Genomic DNA, 22,579 nt, shown 5'->3' with positions numbered 1-22,579 from the left:
TCAAAACACCAGATGGCGCTCGTCGAATCATCTTGGTAAATTTGGTAGGAAAAAAAAAATCAACCTAACTATTATGCAACGATTTTATATGTGCTAAATATTGTATGTTCTCATTTATCTTTTGCGCTTTCACCTGAAATCAACTACCGGTGATGTCAATATTTCTACCCTACAGGCACTGCGTGTAAGTAATCCACTATTTCGCAAATTACAGACTAGCCAGGGTAGTAGGCGTATACACTCCATTACCAGAACCGTGGAGGCTCTGCCAGAACGAGTTCCATTCCTTTAAAGGACAAGTTCACCTTCAGAGACATGTGGATTCAATGAATGCAGCAATATTAATAGAACACATCAGCAATGGTTTGAGGAAAATTGGACAATCCGTTTATAAGTTATGCATTTTTGAAGTTTTTGCTTAGTCACTGCTGGATAAGAAGACTACAACAACTTGTGATGTCACATGAGTACAACGATATAAAGAAAATATAAGGAAAATTTAAGATATTTTCACTTTTCTCGCATAATAAAAGAACGCTTGACTTCCCTCTTTCAGAAGACAAGGGGAATAATATTACCCTTAAAGGACAAGTTCACCTTCATAAACATAAGGATTGAGAGAATGCAACTTTAGTAGAACACATCAGTGAAAGTTTGAGGAAAATTGGACAATCGATGCAAAAGTTATGAATTTTTAAAATTTTTGTGTTGGAACCGCTTTATGAGGAGACTACTACAGCTTGTGAGTCATATGCGTACAACAGTATAAAGAAAATGTAAAAGAAAATTCAACATATTTTCACTTTTTTCGCATAATAAAAGAGCTCTTGACTTGCCTCTTTCTAAAGGCAGGGGGAATAATATTACCCATAACATTTGTCGGTAACGAGTCAGGGGAATGCGTACTTTTTTCAAATGATGGCATTTTGTGAAATTCTCTTTATATTTTCCTTATATTGTTGTACGCATGTGACATCTAAGTTATTCATACACTGCAGTAGTCTTCTCATCCAGCGGTTACTGCACAAAAACTTCAAAAATTCATAACTTTTGAACGGATTGTCTGATTTTCCTCAAACTTTCAATGATGTGTTCTACTAATATTGCTACATTCTCTCAATCCTTATGTTTATGAAGGTGAACTTGTCCTTTAACATATGTCAGTGACAAGTCAAGGAAATGTGCACCTTTTTCAAAAAGTAACATTTTGTGAAATTCTCTTTATATTTTCCTTATATTGTTGACATCATACACTCTAGTAGTCTTTTCATCCAGCAGTGACTTGGCAGATACTTAAAAAAATCATAACATTTGAACAGATTGTCCGATTTTCCCCAAACTTTCACTGATGTCCTCTACAAATATTGCTGCATTCACTCAATCCATATGTATATAAGGGTGGACTTGTCCTTTAAATCAGGCCGGGAAGATCCAACAAGGGCAACTGGAAAGATGCAAAACCCAACTTCGCAAACTGAGGATCGGAGGAAACCAGTTCGGAGCACTGACCAACTCCATTACATAAGGCAGCTCATTTCACCAAATTATGTCATGTCGCACCAGAACAGTGCAGTGCAGTAAAACTAGCTCTGTTTTCTGTTTCCCTCTGGTAGAGTATAGTTCTTCACATGGGCTTCCAACAATGATTTCTTTCTCTTTCTTACTTCTTCTTGACACACAATCCATGTACAGTAAGAACTCTGCACTTGTCTGTTGGCTTGTTCGTTTGTTCGTCTTTAGCTATGTTTTTATGGACTTCACTTTTCTGAGCAGCAGAACACTTGATTATAACCTTGTCTGGAACTCTCTTATCCAGGGACATCTGAATATATATATATATATATATATATATATATATATATATATATATATATATATATATATATATGTTGATAAGGTAGTCCACGTGTTGGCAAGATAAAAAGATAAGTAACAAAGCTGCAACAAAGTTCATGCTGTATTCACCAACGGTTTATTTCTTCACACAAATTTTCGAGCGTCTCGCCGCCCTTTCTCAAGTGTTGATCACTTGAGAAAGGGCGGCGAGACGCTCGAAAATTTGTGTGAAGAAATAAACCGTTGGTGAATACAGCATGAACTTTGTTGCAGCTTTGTTACTTATATATATATATATATATATATATATATATAGACTAGAACATTTTTTCTTCACTAACACTGTGAATCTATCATTCAGACCAAAATTATCTGGTATTTGTTAGTACATGACATTGTATCCGCATTCATTTTATGACGATATCAGTGGGTATAGAATTTTTAAGAGCTAATTTTGCTCTGTATTTTTGATGTCGACTACACATCCTAGTCATTCTCTGAAAACTCACTAACGACGAAACCATGACTGTTTTCGCCACTCTCGAGATCACCAACATAAACCTATCATGTTGAGGTCTGGTGTTATTTTATTTTGATCATATTTCTGATCTTCTCGTCCACATTTCAACAAATTTCGTCCACATCCATTCAAAGCTTTCAGTTAGACAAACTAACAGACAGACAGGCAAACAGACGAACGAACGGACAAGTACATGGTCTCGTGAGGATGATTTCTGTCTGTTTATCTGTCTAGACCAGAAGCCCCAAACGTACTCCTCCGATGTAACGCTGATTATCATTATTTAGATGAAAATCACCCTCTATAATTACAGTGATTGATTGAAAGAGCTTCACGTATTTCTACCACGTTTATTAATACTAATTTTCACTTACTAATAGGCCCACGTCAATGTATTTCAGATTGTTGGCACGTTTGACACAAAACTGCTGTTACTGTGTGACATGTCGAAAAGTGATTGTGACATCTCAAAGTAATCGCGTCCACGCACGCTGCTTCGTACGGTCACAATGTGAATTGTGACGTCACAATAACTGTCTTCTCGCTCTGCTTCGTTGATACTGTTAGTAGTAATTACCCAAAGAGATTTTCCCCAGTGGGTTGTGAAATGTTGCAAAGCAATTGTGACATCAACAATAACATTTTTTTTTTTTTTTTTTGGGGGGGGGGGGCCTTTTTCTACGACTACGGACTACCCTAGGCCTCTGACCCACTGCATTGAGGGAGAAAACAGATGCGCAGCTCCGTATATTAGCTTTGTGAATTATGACGTCACAAAACAACTGTCATAGCGCACTTTGTCGTACTGTTACTTTATGAAATGTCGAAAAGCGATTGTGACATCATAAAGCAATTGTGACATTGCGCGCTGCTTCATACGGTCACTTTGTAAATTGTGACGTCACAAAACAACTGTAATTGAGCGCTGCTTGCTTCGTACTGATACTTTGTGACATGTTGCAAAGCAATTGTGACATCATAAAGCAATTGTGACATTGTATGCTGCTGCTTCGTATTATCACAGTTAGATCCCTCAAAACATCGCATCCTCTAAACGACTTCTGGGCCCCGTTTCATAAAGCTGTTCGTAAAGTTACGAACGACTTAAGAGCGACTGGTGGTCAGTTCTAGTGCTGAATTATTGAAATTCTGGTAAGTATAGCACATCACAACTGATCACCAGTCGCTCGTAAGTTGTTCGTGACTTTACGAACAGCTTTATGAAACACCCCAGGCCTCATTTTCCCTGTCTGTTTATTTTTTATTTTTTACCCAAAATATATAGGCCCTACATATGTTGAAGAAATGTACTCTGCTTCATTTCGAGTTTCTGGTTAAAACTTTGGACTCCGTGTCCTCTGATAGTATACAAATATACGTTGCCTTGAGAGTTTCTTGTTAAAACTGTATGGGCAGAGGTGACTCCAAACGAACTATTCACTGAAGGGGCTCAGCCCCGAAGTGAATGGTTCTTTTTGAGGCACCGAGGCATATAGTTTGAGCAAGAGACTCGAAATTAGGCAAAGTATATATGTTTTATATTTTGGATAAAAAATTCAAACAAAAGAAGGGGAAATGGAGGGGGGGGGGGTGCAAAGCGAGAAGTCGTATGGTGGATGCGATGTTGTGAAGGGATCCTACATTGACCGTAACATATAAGAAGCATGTCTTTGCGCACGATGTTAGAACTGCTTTGTGATGTTTGTTAAAAATGTTACATTTGACAAGCGCGACGCACGGCGAAGCAACGCGCAATGTCAGTATTGTTTTATGACGTCACAATTGTTTTCTTAGAAATTGATACATTTCACAGAGTGACGGCACGAGTAGTACGCAATGTCAAAATTGCTTTGTGACGTCACCATTATTTTGCTAGAAATTGATACATTTTCACAGAGTGACGGTGCAAAGCTGCGCACAATTTCAGAATTGCTTTGTGACATCATTTTGCAAATACTAAGTAGTATACTTTTTGCAAAATGTCATAGAAAAATGATGTCATTTTGCAAATAGTACTTTGTTTATGGAGTGTGAACTTTCTGAAATAGCTGAAAATACATATAATCACCTGAAGCTCTTTATAAATTCACTTCACTTCACCATTCACTAAAGGATATTTTTTTTTAATCCAAAATATAATACTTTTTAGCCCCTCAGTGGAAAGTGCTATTTTTGATACGCCTTTGCACATGTCAAGGCAAAGTTTGTACACGTGTACTACGCAAACGTACACAGTATATTTCATAGTTCTGTGGCTCCAGTACGGTCCGTGGAATCAAAGTACAATGTAGTATTATTGCCAAATTCACAGGGCGCCCTCATTGGCTGCACACAGTATAAGGATACTAAACGCTCAAAACTTTTTGCCCATCGTGTGTAATTTACATGTTACTTTTTCCACGCAAAGATTGTTTCGTCGGCTTTGTTTGTTTCTTTCTTTCTTCCTTTGCTTGTTTGTTTTGTCTACCTAGACTCTGGATGTTAGTTTGTCCCCGGAGGTATGTTATAAACCTCCTTTGTTTTATTGTCGGCTGCCTGTGCCTGTCTGACCGAGCTAGCTTTCTCGAAAGGTTATGAATTAATGTCCATTGATATGGGAATTTAACAGCGGTTATTAGTCTGCGGTGGTTAACCGGAGTATGACCCGGACCCGCTTGAGTGAAATTCATTGGGTGTTAACATATCATATTGAAACCGTCTTTAGATGAGTTACTATAATATTATGGAATCGGATGACCATCATGTCTTCGTGTTACCACCTTTCCTTACGGTAAATCACGCATATCCTGCTTTTCTGTAAACAAACTTTGTAAAATGCTTCAGACACGTGTTTTCTATACTCATGGATGACACAAGACAAAAATCCTAGGTTTCTCTTATGAATTACAATTTGTACAAGCTCCAAGTCTCCGAGTCCTGTGAAACCATAATACGGCTGTACGACCGAAAAACTATTGACGCACATGACGCCTAGCAGCGAGTCTGTAATAGTTTTGGTGACGTCATCTGCGAGGTGCGAGAGCATACAGTACATGTGCGCAGACGTGTATTGTAGCGAGGGGGTCCAAAGTACACATCCCGTTTAGTTGCGATCCATTGCACGTTCGGACGATCGTTGGTTTGTTATTGGATAGACGGCCAGTTGCAGTGTGTCAATTCATAACATTCCACATACGGCCTGACCTGAAGAAGCGAGGTGGTAAACACGACTCGTGCTATACTACTTGATGTCTTCAGATGTAATTTGCTATGACAACTTAGAAAACATCGTGGAATAGAACATGGAGGAGCTACCAAAGGCTTTCGTGAGTTCCCTTCGAGTTTTGTTCGAAATTTTAGACGAGGACTCTGATGGGTTCGTCGAGCTGCGAGAAATCGAGAAGCGGTGGCAAGGCGACTCGGTCAGCGGGCTCCCGGCGGGGGTTGTGGAGTCACTACGGGGCATCGCCCCGAAGGACGGACGGCTCTCTTTCGAGCGATTTTGCAACGGCCTGAAGATAACTCTCGAGAAAAATAGAGCAAATAGTAGGGGAAAGCAAGTCCAAGTCCGAGGATCGAGGAATTCCCGGGATGACAAACAGCCCACCACAGCCACTGTGAGACCCAACAATGTCGTGCATCCAATGCGAGCGAGAAGTGCTCCTCAACTGCAGGAAGTCCCAGAGAACAAAAACAGGCAGCTGAGGAACTCGCGATCGTCTGCTTCTGTATCAGACGATAAACGAAAGAGCGATCCGCCCGACTATGCTTCTCACATGCAAAAGAGCAAAGACAAGCCCAGGAGGCCAAGTGAGAAAGGGGAAGATCTGTATAAGAGTAAACCACAGGGTAATGCCTTCGAACCATCAGCGGCAGACAGAAAGCGAGTGGAGGCCACCCTGAAAAGCTGGAAGCAAGAAAAGTACAACAGTGAGAGACATTTTCAGCAACGGCCACCGGATCTCATCAGCGACAGACACCATGACCAAGCTATCTATGCTAAATCATCGCTTAAAAATGGTAAGACTACAAGGAAATCATAATTCTAATTGGGGTAGGCTTTAGCCTGTAATTATGGGATACAGAATGAACTAAGTCCAACTTTGTAGATTGAAGATTACCACTGACCAGTACCAGACGACAGAATTTTTAAAGGCTATTCCACCACTACTCATCAGCTCAGTAGCAGCCATGCATTTAGATATATACACCTGGATCAATATGAGAATTTCTCTCCATGCTTCTAATTGGAAGAAAGTTAAGTTGTTATAAAACTAGATTGTCTTTTAAAATAATGCTGAGGAATATTTCCTTTTGAAAACAAAAATGGAAGGAAAAACTCTTTTTACGTCTACCCTTTCAGATTTACAATCATCTTTGAAAAGTATTAAGTGTGTATAAATGAATCTCATGATCTTGTGAACACAACTCACTCACCCTATCTTGGAATTCTCCTAGCATTAAAACTGCATACATTTACATGCTCACACGTACACGATGTCACATAATTTTGCTGTACCTCAGCTCCATCTATCTTCTACACATGCAATGACATGATGCCTCCATTCGGTTTGCTATGACTGACCAAATTAAAACAAAGGAACCATGTCTGGGTGGGATTTGAACCCATAACCTGCCTGCTGCTTGCCAGGCAAGGTCACCATCAACTAAGGTGAAGTGAAGCTCATTCATGGCAGTGACACAGTATGTGTGTGTGTGTATGAATGACTGAACAATAAAGAATTTGAGGTGATTTGAGATGATGCGTCATGATGCGGGTAACACCTCAAAATGTTCCTCAGTAGAAACATATCTGGTAGTGGGTAATATGAGGTAATGCAAAGTCATAGTCATCTGCCTTTTTACATGGTTTTGGTGGTCGATGCATAATGCCAGATTTAATGCATGGGACGGTCTTTTATAGTCCAAACAGAGCGGTAATAACAAAATTTGCAATGTGCCAAAACTCTCAAATTCCTACTGAGGGATTCCAGCAACCTGATCTGGGAGACTGTGACCTTATAATACGCGACTTCATGGTTCACCACGTTGTGCATTCATGTTCCCCGCGTTACCCGCACCACTGCTACAGTTGTATGTTGTTCCTCAGTAGAAACAGGGTAGTACAGCACAAGGTGTCCAGTAAAAACACTGATAGAAGTTTGAACAAAACTACCCTTTGCTTCACTTCTGTATTTCGTCTGCGTCCTTCTTATCCATCTTTTCTTTTCCTCTTATTTTTTGTTAGTCTCTCTTCACTTTGGTTGTACCTGTACGGTATATTTTATAACTGATTTTTTAGTCTCCTGGAAGACAAGTTGTATGTATGAAGATTTTTTTTTTTTTTTGGGGGGGAAGAGTGCATTTTCTAAAAACATGATGATACAACCATACACTTTGCATTTTATAAGCTTTGAAAACAAAACAAAGATGACTGTAGAAGAAGTAAAGAAGATGTGTGCACTACAGTGTAAAGTTCTGCAGTTAATGTTCCAAAACCCTTCACATACTTTGGTGGAGCGTGTATAACATTAGTACTGGTAGTAATTGGGTTTGACCAAGGAGCTGCTGCTTAGTTTGACCTGGTGAAATGCAGATGTTCTTACCAGAGGAGTTCTACAGTGGCAGCCTGGGGCCTGGCTGGGCTACAGGTGTTCCTTTGCAAGCAAACCATGTGCCATGGAAGTGTGACATCAGACCCATTATTCGTTGCCTGTGTTGGCCAAGCTTTCCCTGGGGCAGGCAAATTTAGACCAATCAAATCTCATAGTCATACAGTTTTCACATTGTTTGCGTAGCTTCGGAAACAAATCTGGAAGGGGTACAGCAATAGAATAAAACAAACCAATGCACATTTGCATGCGGTCCAGAACTCACTGACTTTTGCTAATAGAGGCTGCAGACCTGCAAGAGTCAGTGCTGCTATAAAAGCGATTGAATATATGACGATGTGATATCTTATTCCACTTACTTTATGAATTTGGACAATTGAGAACCACGGTGACAGGATGAAAACATGTAGTATTATTGCTTTTCAAGAGAAAATTAAGCAATTTCCCACCATGGCAGCAATATACGATTCAATGAACAAAACGTTTGTGAGAGGTAATATCTTTGCAGGTTGTTAATTTCATGAATATCAGTCAACTCTCGAAATTAATTTGAATACCACTAATGTTAAAATCTTTTGACGACACTTTGTCAAAAGTAGAGCGGACAAAGTTTTCTTCTTTTCTCAGGTGCAATATATGGCTTTATTGCTTCATGAGTTTAATAGTGGGTACCGGTAGATCACTGTCTGTACTGCAAATTACACTGATTCACTGTACCAGTTAGGACAGTATGCTGTGTGGTGTTTAGTAGACTTGTGAAGAACTATACAAAATAGAACACAAAGCTACGTTCCACTCATACACTTGTATGATGCAGTCATTCTAATCTGGCTGTAGAACTATCATGATACTAAAGGATTTTGGTAGTGCAGCCAGAGGTTGCTCTAAACCAAGATACAATGTACATTGTACCTTTCATGTAGGCCCTACTTAGTTAGCACTGGAGGTGTTGCTACAGTGTAACTGAGGTTTAAGAAAAGAGTGTCTGAAGGTGCAGACTAATATAATGTGGGTTGGTAATGGCTATGAACTTCATGTTCCTGATGTAGTGGGCAGAAAAAGGAACATGTATACGTAGTACATAAAAAACAGTAGAATCTGAATCGTCGGTTGCATGTCCCCACACGCATTTTGCTAGACTTTCATGGACCCCACCCTGGGCCCTGTTCTAAATGCCAGCCCCCCCCCCCCCCCCCCCCTTTTCCCCTTTCATTTGCACAAAGCAACGCTGAAGGCTGCCAACAGAAGAGAAATGGAGGAAACTGGGGCTTTTCATTGACCTCTGGGTTTGCTGGCATCAGCCATCCCGTTTTCCATTCTCGCGTGCCCTCCCTTTGGATTCATGTTCAGATTGGACACAAATTGGCATGGAGATTGGATTGCAGCCACATAATAAGACATGTTGTCTGTGACATGTATTGGGTTGCTTTGTGGGTGGCAGTTGGTTGAAAGATATGTCTTTTTTTAGGTTGTTTGTAGCCGAATATTTCATGATAAAATATGATGAAGAAAGGTTAGGGATTGCTTTGAGCATGTTGTATGGTTAAAGCATTAGACATGATTTTTCGTTTGCAGTTATAACTGATCTAAGGTACACTTGATTGTCATACCAAGGAGGTGGAAGAAACTCAACCCTTCCACCTCCTCCTGGTAATACCATTTAAATGTGAATCAAGCTTTGTTCCTAGCTTTCTGTGTGTTTGTACAAAAATTCTTTTGATAATTCTGAACTGTTATCAGTTGATGAAAAATTATCGTCAGCATGTTGCTGCCAAAGGTGTTTAGCTCTGTGGTCAGCGAGTGCTATGTGGCGATACAAGATGTTATCAATCAATGAATAGTGCATCGAAAGGATTCACTACCTGGTATTAAAGATGACCAGTCACACTTTAATCAGGTTTATAAACATATGTGTCTGAATATAAAATCATCACTTGCAAGCAAATGGTTGCTTTTTGTCTGAACAGCATTCAAGGGGTAACACTTGCTGTATTAGACTAAGTGTGTGCAGTAACTCTTGACATTAAATACAGTATACTATAAGTACAGTGTATATATGCATGTATGTATAGCCCTGTCTATATACTCTGTGTTTGGTATTGTACCTTGATTGTAGCCTTGCTAGAGTAAGTTGTGATTTTAAAAAAGAAAAAAAGAATCTTGCAATTTCTTAATGAACCGTTGAGTACAATATTTTGATCAGTGTTCACACTGCAGGTACAGTACGGTAACTAAAATGTAAACAAACTATAGCATAAAGCTGCCATGCTTAACTAACCAAGCAGACAAGAGTCAGAGGTTTGGAAAATGTTCAGAGGTTCACCGATGCATCCTGATATCGATTGTTAAATAAATTTTACGGTCCCATCTTCAAGATGATAGAAAATATTGTTGGACATTCATTGCCTTTCTCTTGCCATTTAAAATGGCAGACTGCGTAGCCGTAGTTGTGTAGGGAGTTTGTTTGATGCATCAGAAAGATGTCAGTAGTCCACTTGGTCCAATGGACAACAATGGTGCCCACTAAGCCTTCCGATAATCAATAAGCGCCGAGCTCTTAACGCGCTTACAAACTGCCTTCAAGGTGTTCAAAGGCCTTTAATGAGTTGTAAGTTCATTTGACAGTGTGTGTCTTCAAACAATCTGGCCCAATGCCTCCCGTCATGCACCATGGCACAAGTCCATATGTGTACGCCCTGCTCAAAATAATAGAAGATCTCATCGGTGGATGGAAGCTACTTGCAGCTGTAAGGTTTCCACGAGCCGAAACACAAATGAATTTTACGGGGCTTGGTAGTTATGAGGAGAAAATGCAGCGTCAAATCCTTTCAAAATGAAAGAAAGGAAGACATTCTGTTGTTCCGTTTTTCTCTTGATTGAGTGCAAAGGCATGATGATATCTCTGCTACGGATCAGTCAGATGTGTGGGTCTTAGCCTTGTCATCCCATTCTACCATTTCTGTTTCATAGAAACAAGGGGGCAAAGCCTGCATTTGTATCCGAAGCTCTTCATGTGTGACTTGTACTGACATGTTCGATGCATTGCGCCGTATTATGGGAGAACAATGGGCATCCAGACATTCGAGAATAAAGCATGATATATGGCTTGGATTGGATGTAGTGATTTTGTGAAGTGTGCCCAAAAAGTTTTTTTGTTTTTTTGTTGTTGTAACTACTGTGTGTATTGAATATTTTATCAGATAGCAGTTTTAGACTGCATGTGCAACAGATTTAACAATTCTGTCAGCATGCAGACTGTTTATTGATATGTGGTTTTTTTTTGTCCATACAGATGATGCAAGAAACTGGCAGCTTTCATGGAAAATTGTCATAAAAATCATTGTTTTCTAATGCAAGCTGACACGTGCATTGTGTATTTGTTCCTATCGTGTGTTAAAATGAACCAAGATTTGCACTGAATTCAGTTGTACTGTGGAGCTGCTTTGCAGAGCACCCTTGCGGAGCTCAACTAATATCAGGTGTCGTTTTTCATACCAGCAAATCGGAAGTTGGGCACAGCACACGTTCTATAGTCAGGGACATCATATTATGCATGGATCCAAGGTCAAAATGGAAGAGTTTTTTCATCCTTGTGCGGCTGAAGCCATGTGTGTTTGGTTTATTATTTTTTTTCATTGGCTATTTTAGTTTTTGTTGCTATCTTTCATTTGCCATCTACAAGTAGCTCGCCGTGAAAGCCATGAAAGCCAAATACTTAGTCACCTTCGATATAAATCTATGGTGCTGGGCACAATGTACACTGTATATCACAGTAAGAACAGTCATGATATGATTGTTTGCATAGCACATTTTTATGAGCCATTCTAGGAGGAAATCTATGAAATTTAACATGAAAAATGAATAAAAACATCCATGCATAAACACACATGAAATGAATTAAGAAGAATGAAAATTGTTTTAAATGGCAGTGTTGCCGTGTAACATTGTATTACTTTTCACCTTTGTAAAAGTGAGAGTGAAAATCTGACCAAAGACGAGTGACAGACGTAGCCTGTGTAAGGAGCTGGAGACTGAAAGAAAAGGTGTCAGTTTGCCAGAACTTTGTTGACGAAGGCGGGCAGTGCTCCTTCCCCTGAATGGCCGCCAAAGCGTCGCCCCATTCTCATGGAAATCAGATGGTGGGTTTTGTTAAATATTGCAGGCACTGCAAACCCAGACAGCATTTCATTATCCTTTTCTCCTGTGCTAACCTTCCCCCCCCCCCCCCCCCCAGTCTTCACAATTGAAGACCAATCTGAAAGCAAACACTTGTACCAATGCAGATTAAGGGTAGAGAGTGAGCACCGTTTTCACTTGCACTGGATCTGGTGTACAAATGTGTCTCTATACCCTGGGAACACACAGATAGAAGAGTGTGACAGAAAGGAGGAATGCATATATTATTAATGGCTACATTTTTTTTTTTAACATTTGAAAAGGAAAGATTTTTTTTTCATTCCGACAAACTTTCTTCTACCAAACTTCTTCGAACGCAAAGCTTACTTTCGTCCTTTCCTGAGGAAACAACAATTACAAAGTCTCATGGGTTCTGATATTTGATGATTGAAAGATATGGGTCAAATGGTAGGAGACAAGTATCTAGCAAAGAACAAGGGGTAATTGTGTCACAAGAAATTTTGGCAAATTTGAAATCAGTAGATTCGAAGTGAATTTTGATGACGAAAAAGAAAGAAATGACAGGTTAAAAGTCAGTAAATGAGCAACTATGGCATCCTATGGGAACAAACCATTTTTGAGGCCTGAGTCTTTTGTGTTATCCATGTACAAAGCTGTCATTTCCAGGCAGATTCTCATCTATTTTTCTTTCAACAAGAAAGGACCAAAATTTGACTTTCCATAAAAGATTAAAAGATTATCATCAGAATAACTTGAGTACTAGGGCTGGGTGGTGGTGATGGGGGGTGGGGGTTTATGCACCACATTTCCATTCATACGAGTATCCCGTGCTAGTGCTTGATGGCAATTAATTCACGAGGCAGGGTACATAATAGATTTTTCCACATGGAAGTGAATGTCTAATCAGGTGGAATTCATCCAAGTGTACAACGATGCTATAAAAAGAGAGAGAGAGAGAACAAAAAAAAAAAAAAAGCCTTCAGCCTTGAAGCCAGACTAAACTGACTAGACAGTAGGATAAGAGTTGCCATGTTCAGGTCAGGTCACAGACAAAGGAAAGTGGATGCCATGTCAATGCTTCTATTATATAACATTCAGCTCATGAAAAAGACCACCCAGATACTTGTTAGACAGACAAAGTAATGTTGAGTGTGTGTAATCCTTACCCATTCACATGGTTTTGTAACTAGCCTGTTTTCAAGACACTTTGAGACCTTTTTTATTCACCAACATGAAATTTAGAGGCAATTCTGCTGCTGTATGTCCATGCGGCCTGCAAAAAGCAAAAAGCCATTTAGATCTTGGAAGAAGCATCTTTCGCAACTAAAATCTCATCTTTTCTTGTCTACAATTTTAGAGTTTGTCTGGGAATGAGACCAGACTGCAAACGAGCATAGGGTTGTGCAGAACTTGTGTGAAATTAGAGGTATTATTTACCATTTGTGGATGAAACAGAAACACAACTTTAGTGCTTCAAAATTCTAAAATGTGAGTTAGGGATAGAAACAGCCAATTTGATGTAAAAATATTTATCAGTGTAATCAATGTTTAGCATTCTTAATGTAAATAATAGCTATATTAAAGTTGTTTCTAGAATAAACCGTCTGCAGTTATGGCTTATTGAGAAAAATAGTGATATCTCTTTATATTTAAGGCTTTATTGCAGATTCTTTTTTTATATGGTAGGATGTTTTGTGATACAACTGACCTACACATAAAGTGATAACTCAAACATTTTTAAAATCACTGCTCCCAATGGTAAACAGTACCTTTATTTTTTAACACGAAATAGCGAGGATGAATACAAAGTGACATATTTAGTTGTGATCTTATAATTCAGATTTCACTCATCCCAAGGTGATTTTACTTATTCATTTATATACATTTTTTTTTTTTTGGGGGGGGGGGGAAGAATCATTTCTAGTTTCTTTGGATCTTCAATGATTTTGGGGGCCATGATTCAATCAATTTAAGGAGTGTATCCACTGACCTCATTCAGTCTTGAAACTGTATTCTGATTGTTACATGGCCAGTGGAACTCTTCAGCTTTCTCAAACCTATAGTTGGCCTTAATGAAGACTCCTACCTCAAACCCTCCCCCCCCCCCCCCCCCACCAATCGCTGAGAACACCACCACTAGTGACAATAAAGGAATGAATAGTAATAGAAATAACTGGCTTTATGTGTATGGAAAAAGCAGACTTTCTTGAACTTCCATCAAATACCCTGCGTTTCCTGGGGTCATGTTTGGCCTGGACAGGACTGTGTAATGTCCAAATATTAGCATTCACTTCTGCAGCGGTGCCATTACCACCTTCTGGTGTGGAACTGGCCTCAATTATCCCAGATTTTATTGTAAAGAGATGCCCCTCTCCCAAGCTCTCTGCATTGTGATAGATGTGTGAGTGTGACCGTTACATCGCCTGTGAATACTCCACTCCAGAACGCATGTGAATACCCACTCCATCAAGGAGCCACGTAAAAAAAAAAGAGTAGAATGTGAGTTTGGTCAGATAATAGTACTTGACCCGTAAGTTGCAACTATTTCACAAATCATTCATCCAGCCTGAACTTAATATAAGCACAGTTTGTAGATCCTAACTGTGGATGCTTCTTCTCCGAATTCTTAGTAGGATTTCTCTATATAGTTTAACTCTCGTACAACTGTGTAGAATAGAAATTATCTTTCAGAAATGATCATTTTTCATTTTCAGAATTTAGCATTCCGTATGGTGACTCAAAAAGAGCTTTGTCCTGTGTTGAACAATTAGAGATAGAAACTGCCAGTTACTCAGTTCAGGGTCATATCATTCAGTGATTGATTTCTTTTAAAGATTGTCAGTGCTTTTAAACCAGTTTGGCACATATTTGTGAGGGTGTGTTTGTGTGTGTGTGTGTGCACCTTCATGAATGAATCCATCCAGTGTGTCTTCACAACTGATCTAGACCACATCATCATCTCTGATTGTAACAAGTGGTTGCAGATTCAATATCCAGCCATGGAATGGTGATACACTTTCAAATCTGAACTCAATTAGCCTCTGATATTCTTTGAAGCAGTGCCAGAAATAGGAAAAATAGCTATTTACCGCAGACGAGGCCAACATCTATCAAAATACCACACAATTATCCCCAACTTTTACCAGTCAGCTGGACAATCAGTTGTCAATTTCTTTGCTCTGAATGATTCATACACCCCACACTGGTGTTGAAATATTTGTTTTTGAAGTAAGCCCCTCTCATTTGGAAATTTTGTATTCACACTTTACTTTTCAAGGGAAACCTCTAAAGCCTTGTCAAGGAATAGGGTCTGCACAGCAATAGACCATTTTTATGCCTCCGCCACGAAGTAGTGCCAGAGGCATTATGTTTTCGGGTTGTCCGTCCTTCCGTCCGTACATCTGTAATGAATTTTGTGGACAGAGTAACTAAAAAACCATGTGTCTGCATTGCCTGACATAGCAACAACTAACGGATGCAATCCTGATTTATGGTTTTGAAATGTATGGTATATGTATAAAAATGAAGTAATTTCTCGAGATTCATGGATTCTTCATCATTCATGAACATATTATGTCTTTCTTCCTATTCCAACAGGTGACAGACTGAAGCAGCCCATCGACTCCAACTATGAGCGGCCACCAAGACGGGCGAGCGAGGGCGCCAGCAGAGGGGGGAGGAGAAAGAAGGATGAGCCAAGGAGGCACACCCTCTCCAATGGCATCGACTACAACATGGTGAGGACTGCATCTATGCAAATGAGTTCATAGGTTAGAACATTGCTCCGCCTGGAGCAGTGCCAATTGGTGTAATTCATGCTGAAGACTGCATACATTGCCAAATGGTGCAAACTCTCGTTTTCCCCACATTGAAAACTAATTTAGTGTGTTGTCTGTCGGCAGCAAGATCTTGGTTTTTAAGGATTTTCTTTTGTTTTTGTTTTGTTTTTGTCCCCAAGTGTGCTATTTGATACATAGTTCTTTCTGTCATTGGCGAGTGTCCTCTTCAGCGTGCAGCAAAACCTGCAGACATTATCAGTGACAAAACAGAAACTTTTAAACTCACTTACTCTTTTAGACCACTGCTTCCCCAAGAGTTGTGTGGATAATGTGCATAGCACTTGATCTCTCTTGTGCATGTTATCAAAGTTTAGCCACTTCTTAAATACTGTATAAGCCGAATATTTCGCAAGGTTTTTATTTTCGCAAATTTCGCGAGTCTGGTACTATTCGCAAAATTAAAGACACATGAAAATATTGACTCTGATCAAGCTATGAGTGTGAAGTACACGTATACATGATTTCTCCATTTGGTATACAGGACTCCACGTACGCGAATTTAGCCACTTGCGAAATCGTCACGAAGTTCCAATTCGCGAAAATTTAGACTTGCTAAATATATGGCGTATACAGTAGTTATCACCTGTATGTAAACTACCTGTCCAGCAAGACCACCAAATTCAATTTCTTTCCACTCATTTCACTTTTCAGAAAATTCCAGGAAGTATTGCAGTGTTCTTAGATTTGCTTGATTTATGAGTAAGTGTTGTATGGAAAACTTTGCATATTTCTGTGAGCCTGGTCCTTTTCTGGTGACCTGTGGTTTGGGATAGACTTCCAAGTTCTTGAGCAACTGTGTTTGGACTGTTTAATGTCCATGCGCTTCTGTCATCCCCCAGTGACCCCATTTCTGTTGAAAGGTCAGGTCAGGTCAGCATGGTCATTTCAACTTAACCCTTCCTCCACTAGCCCAGGGTTTATCAGTAGGAGATTCCGAGGATGACTCAGCAAGGGGAGAAGGGGGGGGGGGGGGGGGGGTGAGATAAAAACACCTGTTAATCATTAGTTAGCCTTAAAGGGGCAGATGTGCTCTCATGTGGAATACAGATCTACTCACCCAGTCTCAATTATCCATAGTTATAGACATTGTTAGGATGAATGTGTACCCTTGGTACTGTATGTCATAACATTGATTACCATTTACTGCTGCCTTCTAACAATGATTGTACAATGTAGTTAGGCCTATTCATGCATTTCTGCAGTTTTTTTTTTTTTAATTATTTGTCTGGTGCTGATTAGCATATGGCAAACATATTAATGCTTTGCAAATCAGGGTTTCTTTGTTTCACAAAATCATCTCAAAAGATGTCCTTGACGAGTTATCTTCTTCCAAATTTATACTACCCTGGTACATATGTATGTCTTAAAGACAAGCATTTAAAAAAAAAAGATTAGGAGGGAAACTATCATTTTCATATAGGAAAAGAAATTATACTTTTGGATTATTATTTTTTTTTAAATGTGAGATTAAATGAATAATGAAAATATTTGCATAATTACCAAAATTTTGGGAAAGATGCAATACAACAAAACAAACATTAGCTCTGTTACACAGAGGATTAAGACATTGTAGTTACTTTAGCTTGGGCTCAATAATGTTTACAATGAACTTGTCTTTTTTTGTCTGTGTTTAATGAATTCTTGTGGATAATGAGGATGAGCGTAAAACCCCTTTACCAAGTCATTCATATGTTACGTAATATGTGAGAGGTTGAATGGGATCTGGGTGTGTTTACATGCGTAATAACACTTGGCTACGCACCAAACTCATTATCTGCTGCCAAATACAACTTTATTGGTAGCCAACAATGTCAACAGAGAGGGGATGAGTCACCATTAAGAGTTCTTAATTGGGGTACAAAGTGTGTAACAATCGTGATAAGATGACCCTGTTGATAGAGCGGTCAGTCTAATTGCTTGGCGTAAGGCTACAACTGGAATTAATTGCCTTTACCATCATCATTGCCCCCCTCTCCCCCCCCCCCAAAAAAAAAGGAAAAGAAAACAGGAAAAAAAAAAGAAAACCAGATGAGCATGTGGCAACCTTTACAATAGAAATAAAGAAAGCCCCTTAGTATTTTCATTTTCTTACATAAATTACAGATGGAAGTTACTCATATGAGCGAAAAATTTTATGCAGTTTGTAGTGTGGTCAGGAATTCAGTAATGAGAAAAAAAATAAGGATAATCAAATCTTGGGACCTTGCATTTGCATGTCAGGAGCTCTTAAGTGATTTCTTGATGATAAAGATGAGAAAAACACTGGAAAAGGTCAAGTTCACATTTTCTCAGGAGTTTTGACAATTTTAGTGCACTGGAAAAAAACAAAACAATCTATCACTTATTGTGCATTGTAATTCAATACACTGTATACACTGTACCTTTGTATTAATTGATCAGAAATTTGCTTTTACATACACCTTGTAGTGCAATTGTCTATGACAGAATCAGAATGCCTACCGCACACAAGTCTTTATTTATGCTGGCAAAGTAAGCTGTCAAGATGAAATTCTTTTATTGATGAAGTATTATTCATGGATGCTAATGTATGATCGCAAGTGTAGGCTGCGCCATTAAAAGTACATCCAGATGTGGCACCTGCCAATTGAGCCAAGATGCTATTCCCGCAATCAATTCCTTCTTCAGGAGTGAAGACTAGAGGCTGCTTCCCTGTTAAGAACAAGGAAGTCATTAATGTTGAGGTTTTTTCTTTGTAATTGTATGGACGGTGTGCATCTAGGATGCAGTGTTTACCCATGGTTTACCTCCAAGAGCGGTGACTCACAGGGCTCTCCTGGAGTGGTCTGCAGCTTGAGGTAAACAACCGCTTGATTTATTGCCTCTCAAGTTGCCTGCTGCAACTTTTAGCGGACTTAATGAGTAATGTGTGGAATTGTTCACAGCATTTGTAAAATATGATTTAGCAGTTCTTTTTCTTAATGTTGTATAGTATAGAGGTCAAAAATCTGATGGCCCAGTTTCTGCTTGATTGTAAAAAGATGAGACTTTGGAAGAGCTCAGGAGATTGCTGTGTAATTGGAAGCTAAAACTTCCACTGTTTTGCCATCTTCTGGCTTAAAAGTTCTTTCCTTACACTTCAGCGGAGAAACATCATGGTTCCTGGTTAAAAAGGCAGTTTCTCAGTCTTGGCTCAGGGGTGAACCCAGGGTCCAAAGCTCAGGCAGGCCAAGCCCAACCAAGCCTGGCCCAGACTGGAAAGATGGAAGGCAATCCTATTTGGAGCTAAGCCTGGCCCAAGCCTAGACCAATCTTGAACTGAGCCCAGTGTGAATGGGATTTTGTGCATGCTTGTAACCAAGAAAAACTGATATGAACATGTTCCTAGGTATCCCTTCAGATAGGCTAAGGCCACTAAGGAGCACTTTCTTTGGTCGGAATATTCTTCTTGATTATTTCCTGTTTAAAATGGTGATGAAACAGTAATCAATGAAAACTGGAGCATTAGTTATCCCTCACCCCACATGCATCTCTTGATTGTTAAGAGTCATTGGGAGACACCAGTCCTAAAAGCTCTTCTGATGAAACATCATAGAAACACCATGGATAGAAACACAAACAGTTTATGTCTGATGCTCGATTTTGTGGCAATAAAAAGTGATGCATGCATGAACAGAGCTCTGTGATGTGCAAGGTTCATGCGAATAAAACTTCAGGGCCTTGTAACCTTTTGCTCTTGAAGGTGGAGTTGCAGAGATTCATCACAGATACCAATCAAAATTTCTCCGTGAGGAATCACAAGGAGTTCAGTGTGTAAGGTAGGCCATAAGGGATGTAAACCTCCAAGTGGCGAGTTTCCCCGGTAACTAAGAAGAGCGGGCCCCTGAAGGTATCGTGATTCCTTCCCAAATGAGATGAGATGAGAAGCGAGACTTGTTCAGAGTCACCCTAAGCATTTAATCTTGTTTGCCTTCTGCAGGTGCATCTTGAAAACCAGCTCATTGTACACACTCACCACACTGCCCGTGATAATTCAAAAGAGCACAACACCGCAATTTGCATTATATTTGTAAAAAATTATGGTCGGCTTTCATATTAATCTTTTGCTAATGATATATGCATGGGCATACAATAAGACAATAAGATCTATTTAGGATTGTGTTACTAGTAGTTACTTTCCAGTTTGTAAATGTCAATTTGTAATAATTCATGCGTTAATCTTTTATAGTGACTGCAAATGAAGTGGTATGACAGATATGGTATGTTTTTCACTAATTTTAAAAGGGAACTGAGCAATCGATTATTTCTCTAAAGCTATAAAGTCCCTTTGTCAATGCAGTATTGATAAATGAGAATTCATTTCAAGAGAAACAGCTGATGGTTATTGTACAAATTTCCATATTTTTAAGATCATTTACTGTAAAAGTGGATATTTTCGTGTGACTAATTGTTCATGCTCGGCCGGTCAAGAATGGTTTCGCATGTTTTTAATTCCGCAGAATCAAGACATCGACTACTGCAACATATGGCAAGCAAAATATTTGTGTGCTTTTATTTTCGCGCTAGTTTCTGGTTTCGCAAAATGCGCGAAAATTGCAACACCATGAAACTTTATTGAAGTAAACTTTAGTGAAATGAAGTGGACCTTACGTGCTTGAAACTTATTGCACATAAACATACCAACACAATGAAGGATGTATGGGACTTGTAGTTCTGATTACCATATTTCATGCACACAGTACAATTAGCCAGCAAATTGCATGTCACTTTGTTGCACTTGAAGAAAACTTCATTCTCAAACCTTTTCTGTACATACATCTTGATTGACATATTCTCCAAAAAAAAAGAAAAAAAAAAAGAAAAGAAAAAAGAATGAAGTTTGCCTTCCAGTATGTTTTTCCATTAATTTTTTCTTCTTACTGAAATGGTAGTGGCATTTTTGCATAATTGTAGTTGGCGTATATGGGGCTTCTCATGGCTTGCAGGCAAGAGTTTGGGTATGGTATCTTTAAATAGCCACTGTACAAACCTTGGATGTCATGCTGAGTTCAGAGGGTTCTCTTGAGTGGATGCCTGCTGACTCAATCAGTGCTACCAGATGGAAAATTGGCAACTCGACTTAAATGGTATCCTAGGAAGAATGAAAGAAGAAAATAGGGTAGGCTAGTCTAGCTTCCAGAATGTGGAATATTGTGTGTTTGTAATGTTGAATGTATTAGCAGCTTTCATGGTATTATTAAAAGCAATGTCAAAGCTGAAAATCAATATTGTAAATTTCAATTCTTTCATTTTACCTCATACCAAGACTCATTGGTGGAGGTGGAATATAGGACACATCTGATGGGAAAAAAAAGAAGAAGTGATGCCTATTAACAAGACTAGCCATATTTATGACATCCAATATTGGGATGAGCATTGATGAGAAAATAATGAGGACTGGGGAAAAATGATATTGCTCAAGGAGATTTTGGCTGTCAGGTTACCAAACTTGCCCTTTTCTTCTGTAGTGGGGTATTCCAGTTTCAAAGTTGAAGTCATAATTTACCATTTGCAGATGAAACAAAAACCCAGCAATAGTGCTTTAAAATAGTTCTAAAATGTGAGTTAGGGATAGAAACAACCACTGTGAAAATTTGAATCAGTAAAATCGATGGCAAGTATTGTTAAATATACAAAATGTGAACAATAATTATAATAAAAATGTTTCCAGACTAAACCGTATAGGACTACCGCTACGGTTTATGGAGTAAAATACTGACATCTCCTTATATTTTAGGCTTTATTGCAAAACTTTTATATGGGAGGGTGTTTTGTGGTACAACAGACCTACATTTGTACACATATGCATGAAAGGCGATATCTTGAACATTTTTCAAATGACTGCTCCCAAAGGTAAACTTGACCTTTAAAGTTTGTGATGAATACATGACCATTCTCTAAGAGGAAGATTTTGCCCAAGCCTTCAGTGACATGCTGTCTTTTGTGTCTGTTGAAATTAATTTCACTAAAAATTTCGTCAGACAAGTAAGCAATTACAACTGAATTCAAGAGCCAGGCTTTTAAGTGCAATAGGACTACTGGTATTTTCAAGCTATACATTCGATTTTCGGGGACAACAATATAAACTAGTCCTGAGTCAGAGTGATTTGACTTCTACGTATTTTGCTCTAGGTGACACACATTGCTCCAGTCTTATTTTCTCCAGGGACTTAGGGTTAGGGTCAGGAATGTGATAGGGTTTTAGGTTTAGTTTGATTTGAGGATTAGGATTAGGGTTAGGGTTATGTTTGTGTGGGTAGAATTTATGTTTGACTTAGCCTGCAGATATGTCATGGGAGCAGTTGTAGAGCAAATGTCATGGGATCGTTGCTCTATGATGAATGAACACTTTTGCATTCCATGGGTATGTCTACATAAAAGTGCTGATATAACATGCTTTGATCCTATCTTATTATGAAATCTATTTTATATATATGGGGACAGCACCCACGCTCTCACTGTGAGCTAGACCAGAGCTTGATCTCATGATGGAATGTGTATGTTTTCAAAGGATAACTTGGGATACCTCAACAATCATCTCCATCAGAGAGCATCCAATCAGATGCAAGGAGGAATGTGCCCAGGGACATACATTGTAGTCTTGATTTTAAACTGGAATTCTGTGCAGTTTTCATTTCGAGCCTGGAGATCCTCTTAGT

General features: G+C 39.1%; 1 protein-coding gene across 1 annotated transcript in view; it reads left to right on the top strand.

The window, feature by feature from the left end:
* Nucleotides 1-5,533: 5,533 nt before the first annotated feature.
* Nucleotides 5,534-22,579, top strand: part of LOC139741128 (suppressor APC domain-containing protein 2-like) — a 42,956-nt gene continuing 25,910 nt past the window's right edge. Inside the window, exons 1-2 of the mRNA XM_071651714.1 lie at nt 5,534-6,355; nt 15,682-15,821. Coding sequence (XP_071507815.1) covers nt 5,638-6,355; nt 15,682-15,821 — 858 coding nt within the window. The 5' untranslated portion in view covers nt 5,534-5,637. The remainder of the gene's footprint in view (nt 6,356-15,681; nt 15,822-22,579) is intronic.

Source organism: Diadema antillarum, unplaced genomic scaffold (assembly GCF_040938485.1).
Source record: "Diadema antillarum isolate AM-2024a unplaced genomic scaffold, OU_Dant_1.0 seq00000906_RagTag, whole genome shotgun sequence".
NCBI classification, from domain to species: domain Eukaryota; kingdom Metazoa; phylum Echinodermata; class Echinoidea; order Diadematoida; family Diadematidae; genus Diadema; species Diadema antillarum.
This window is presented reverse-complemented; position numbering and strand designations above follow the sequence as displayed.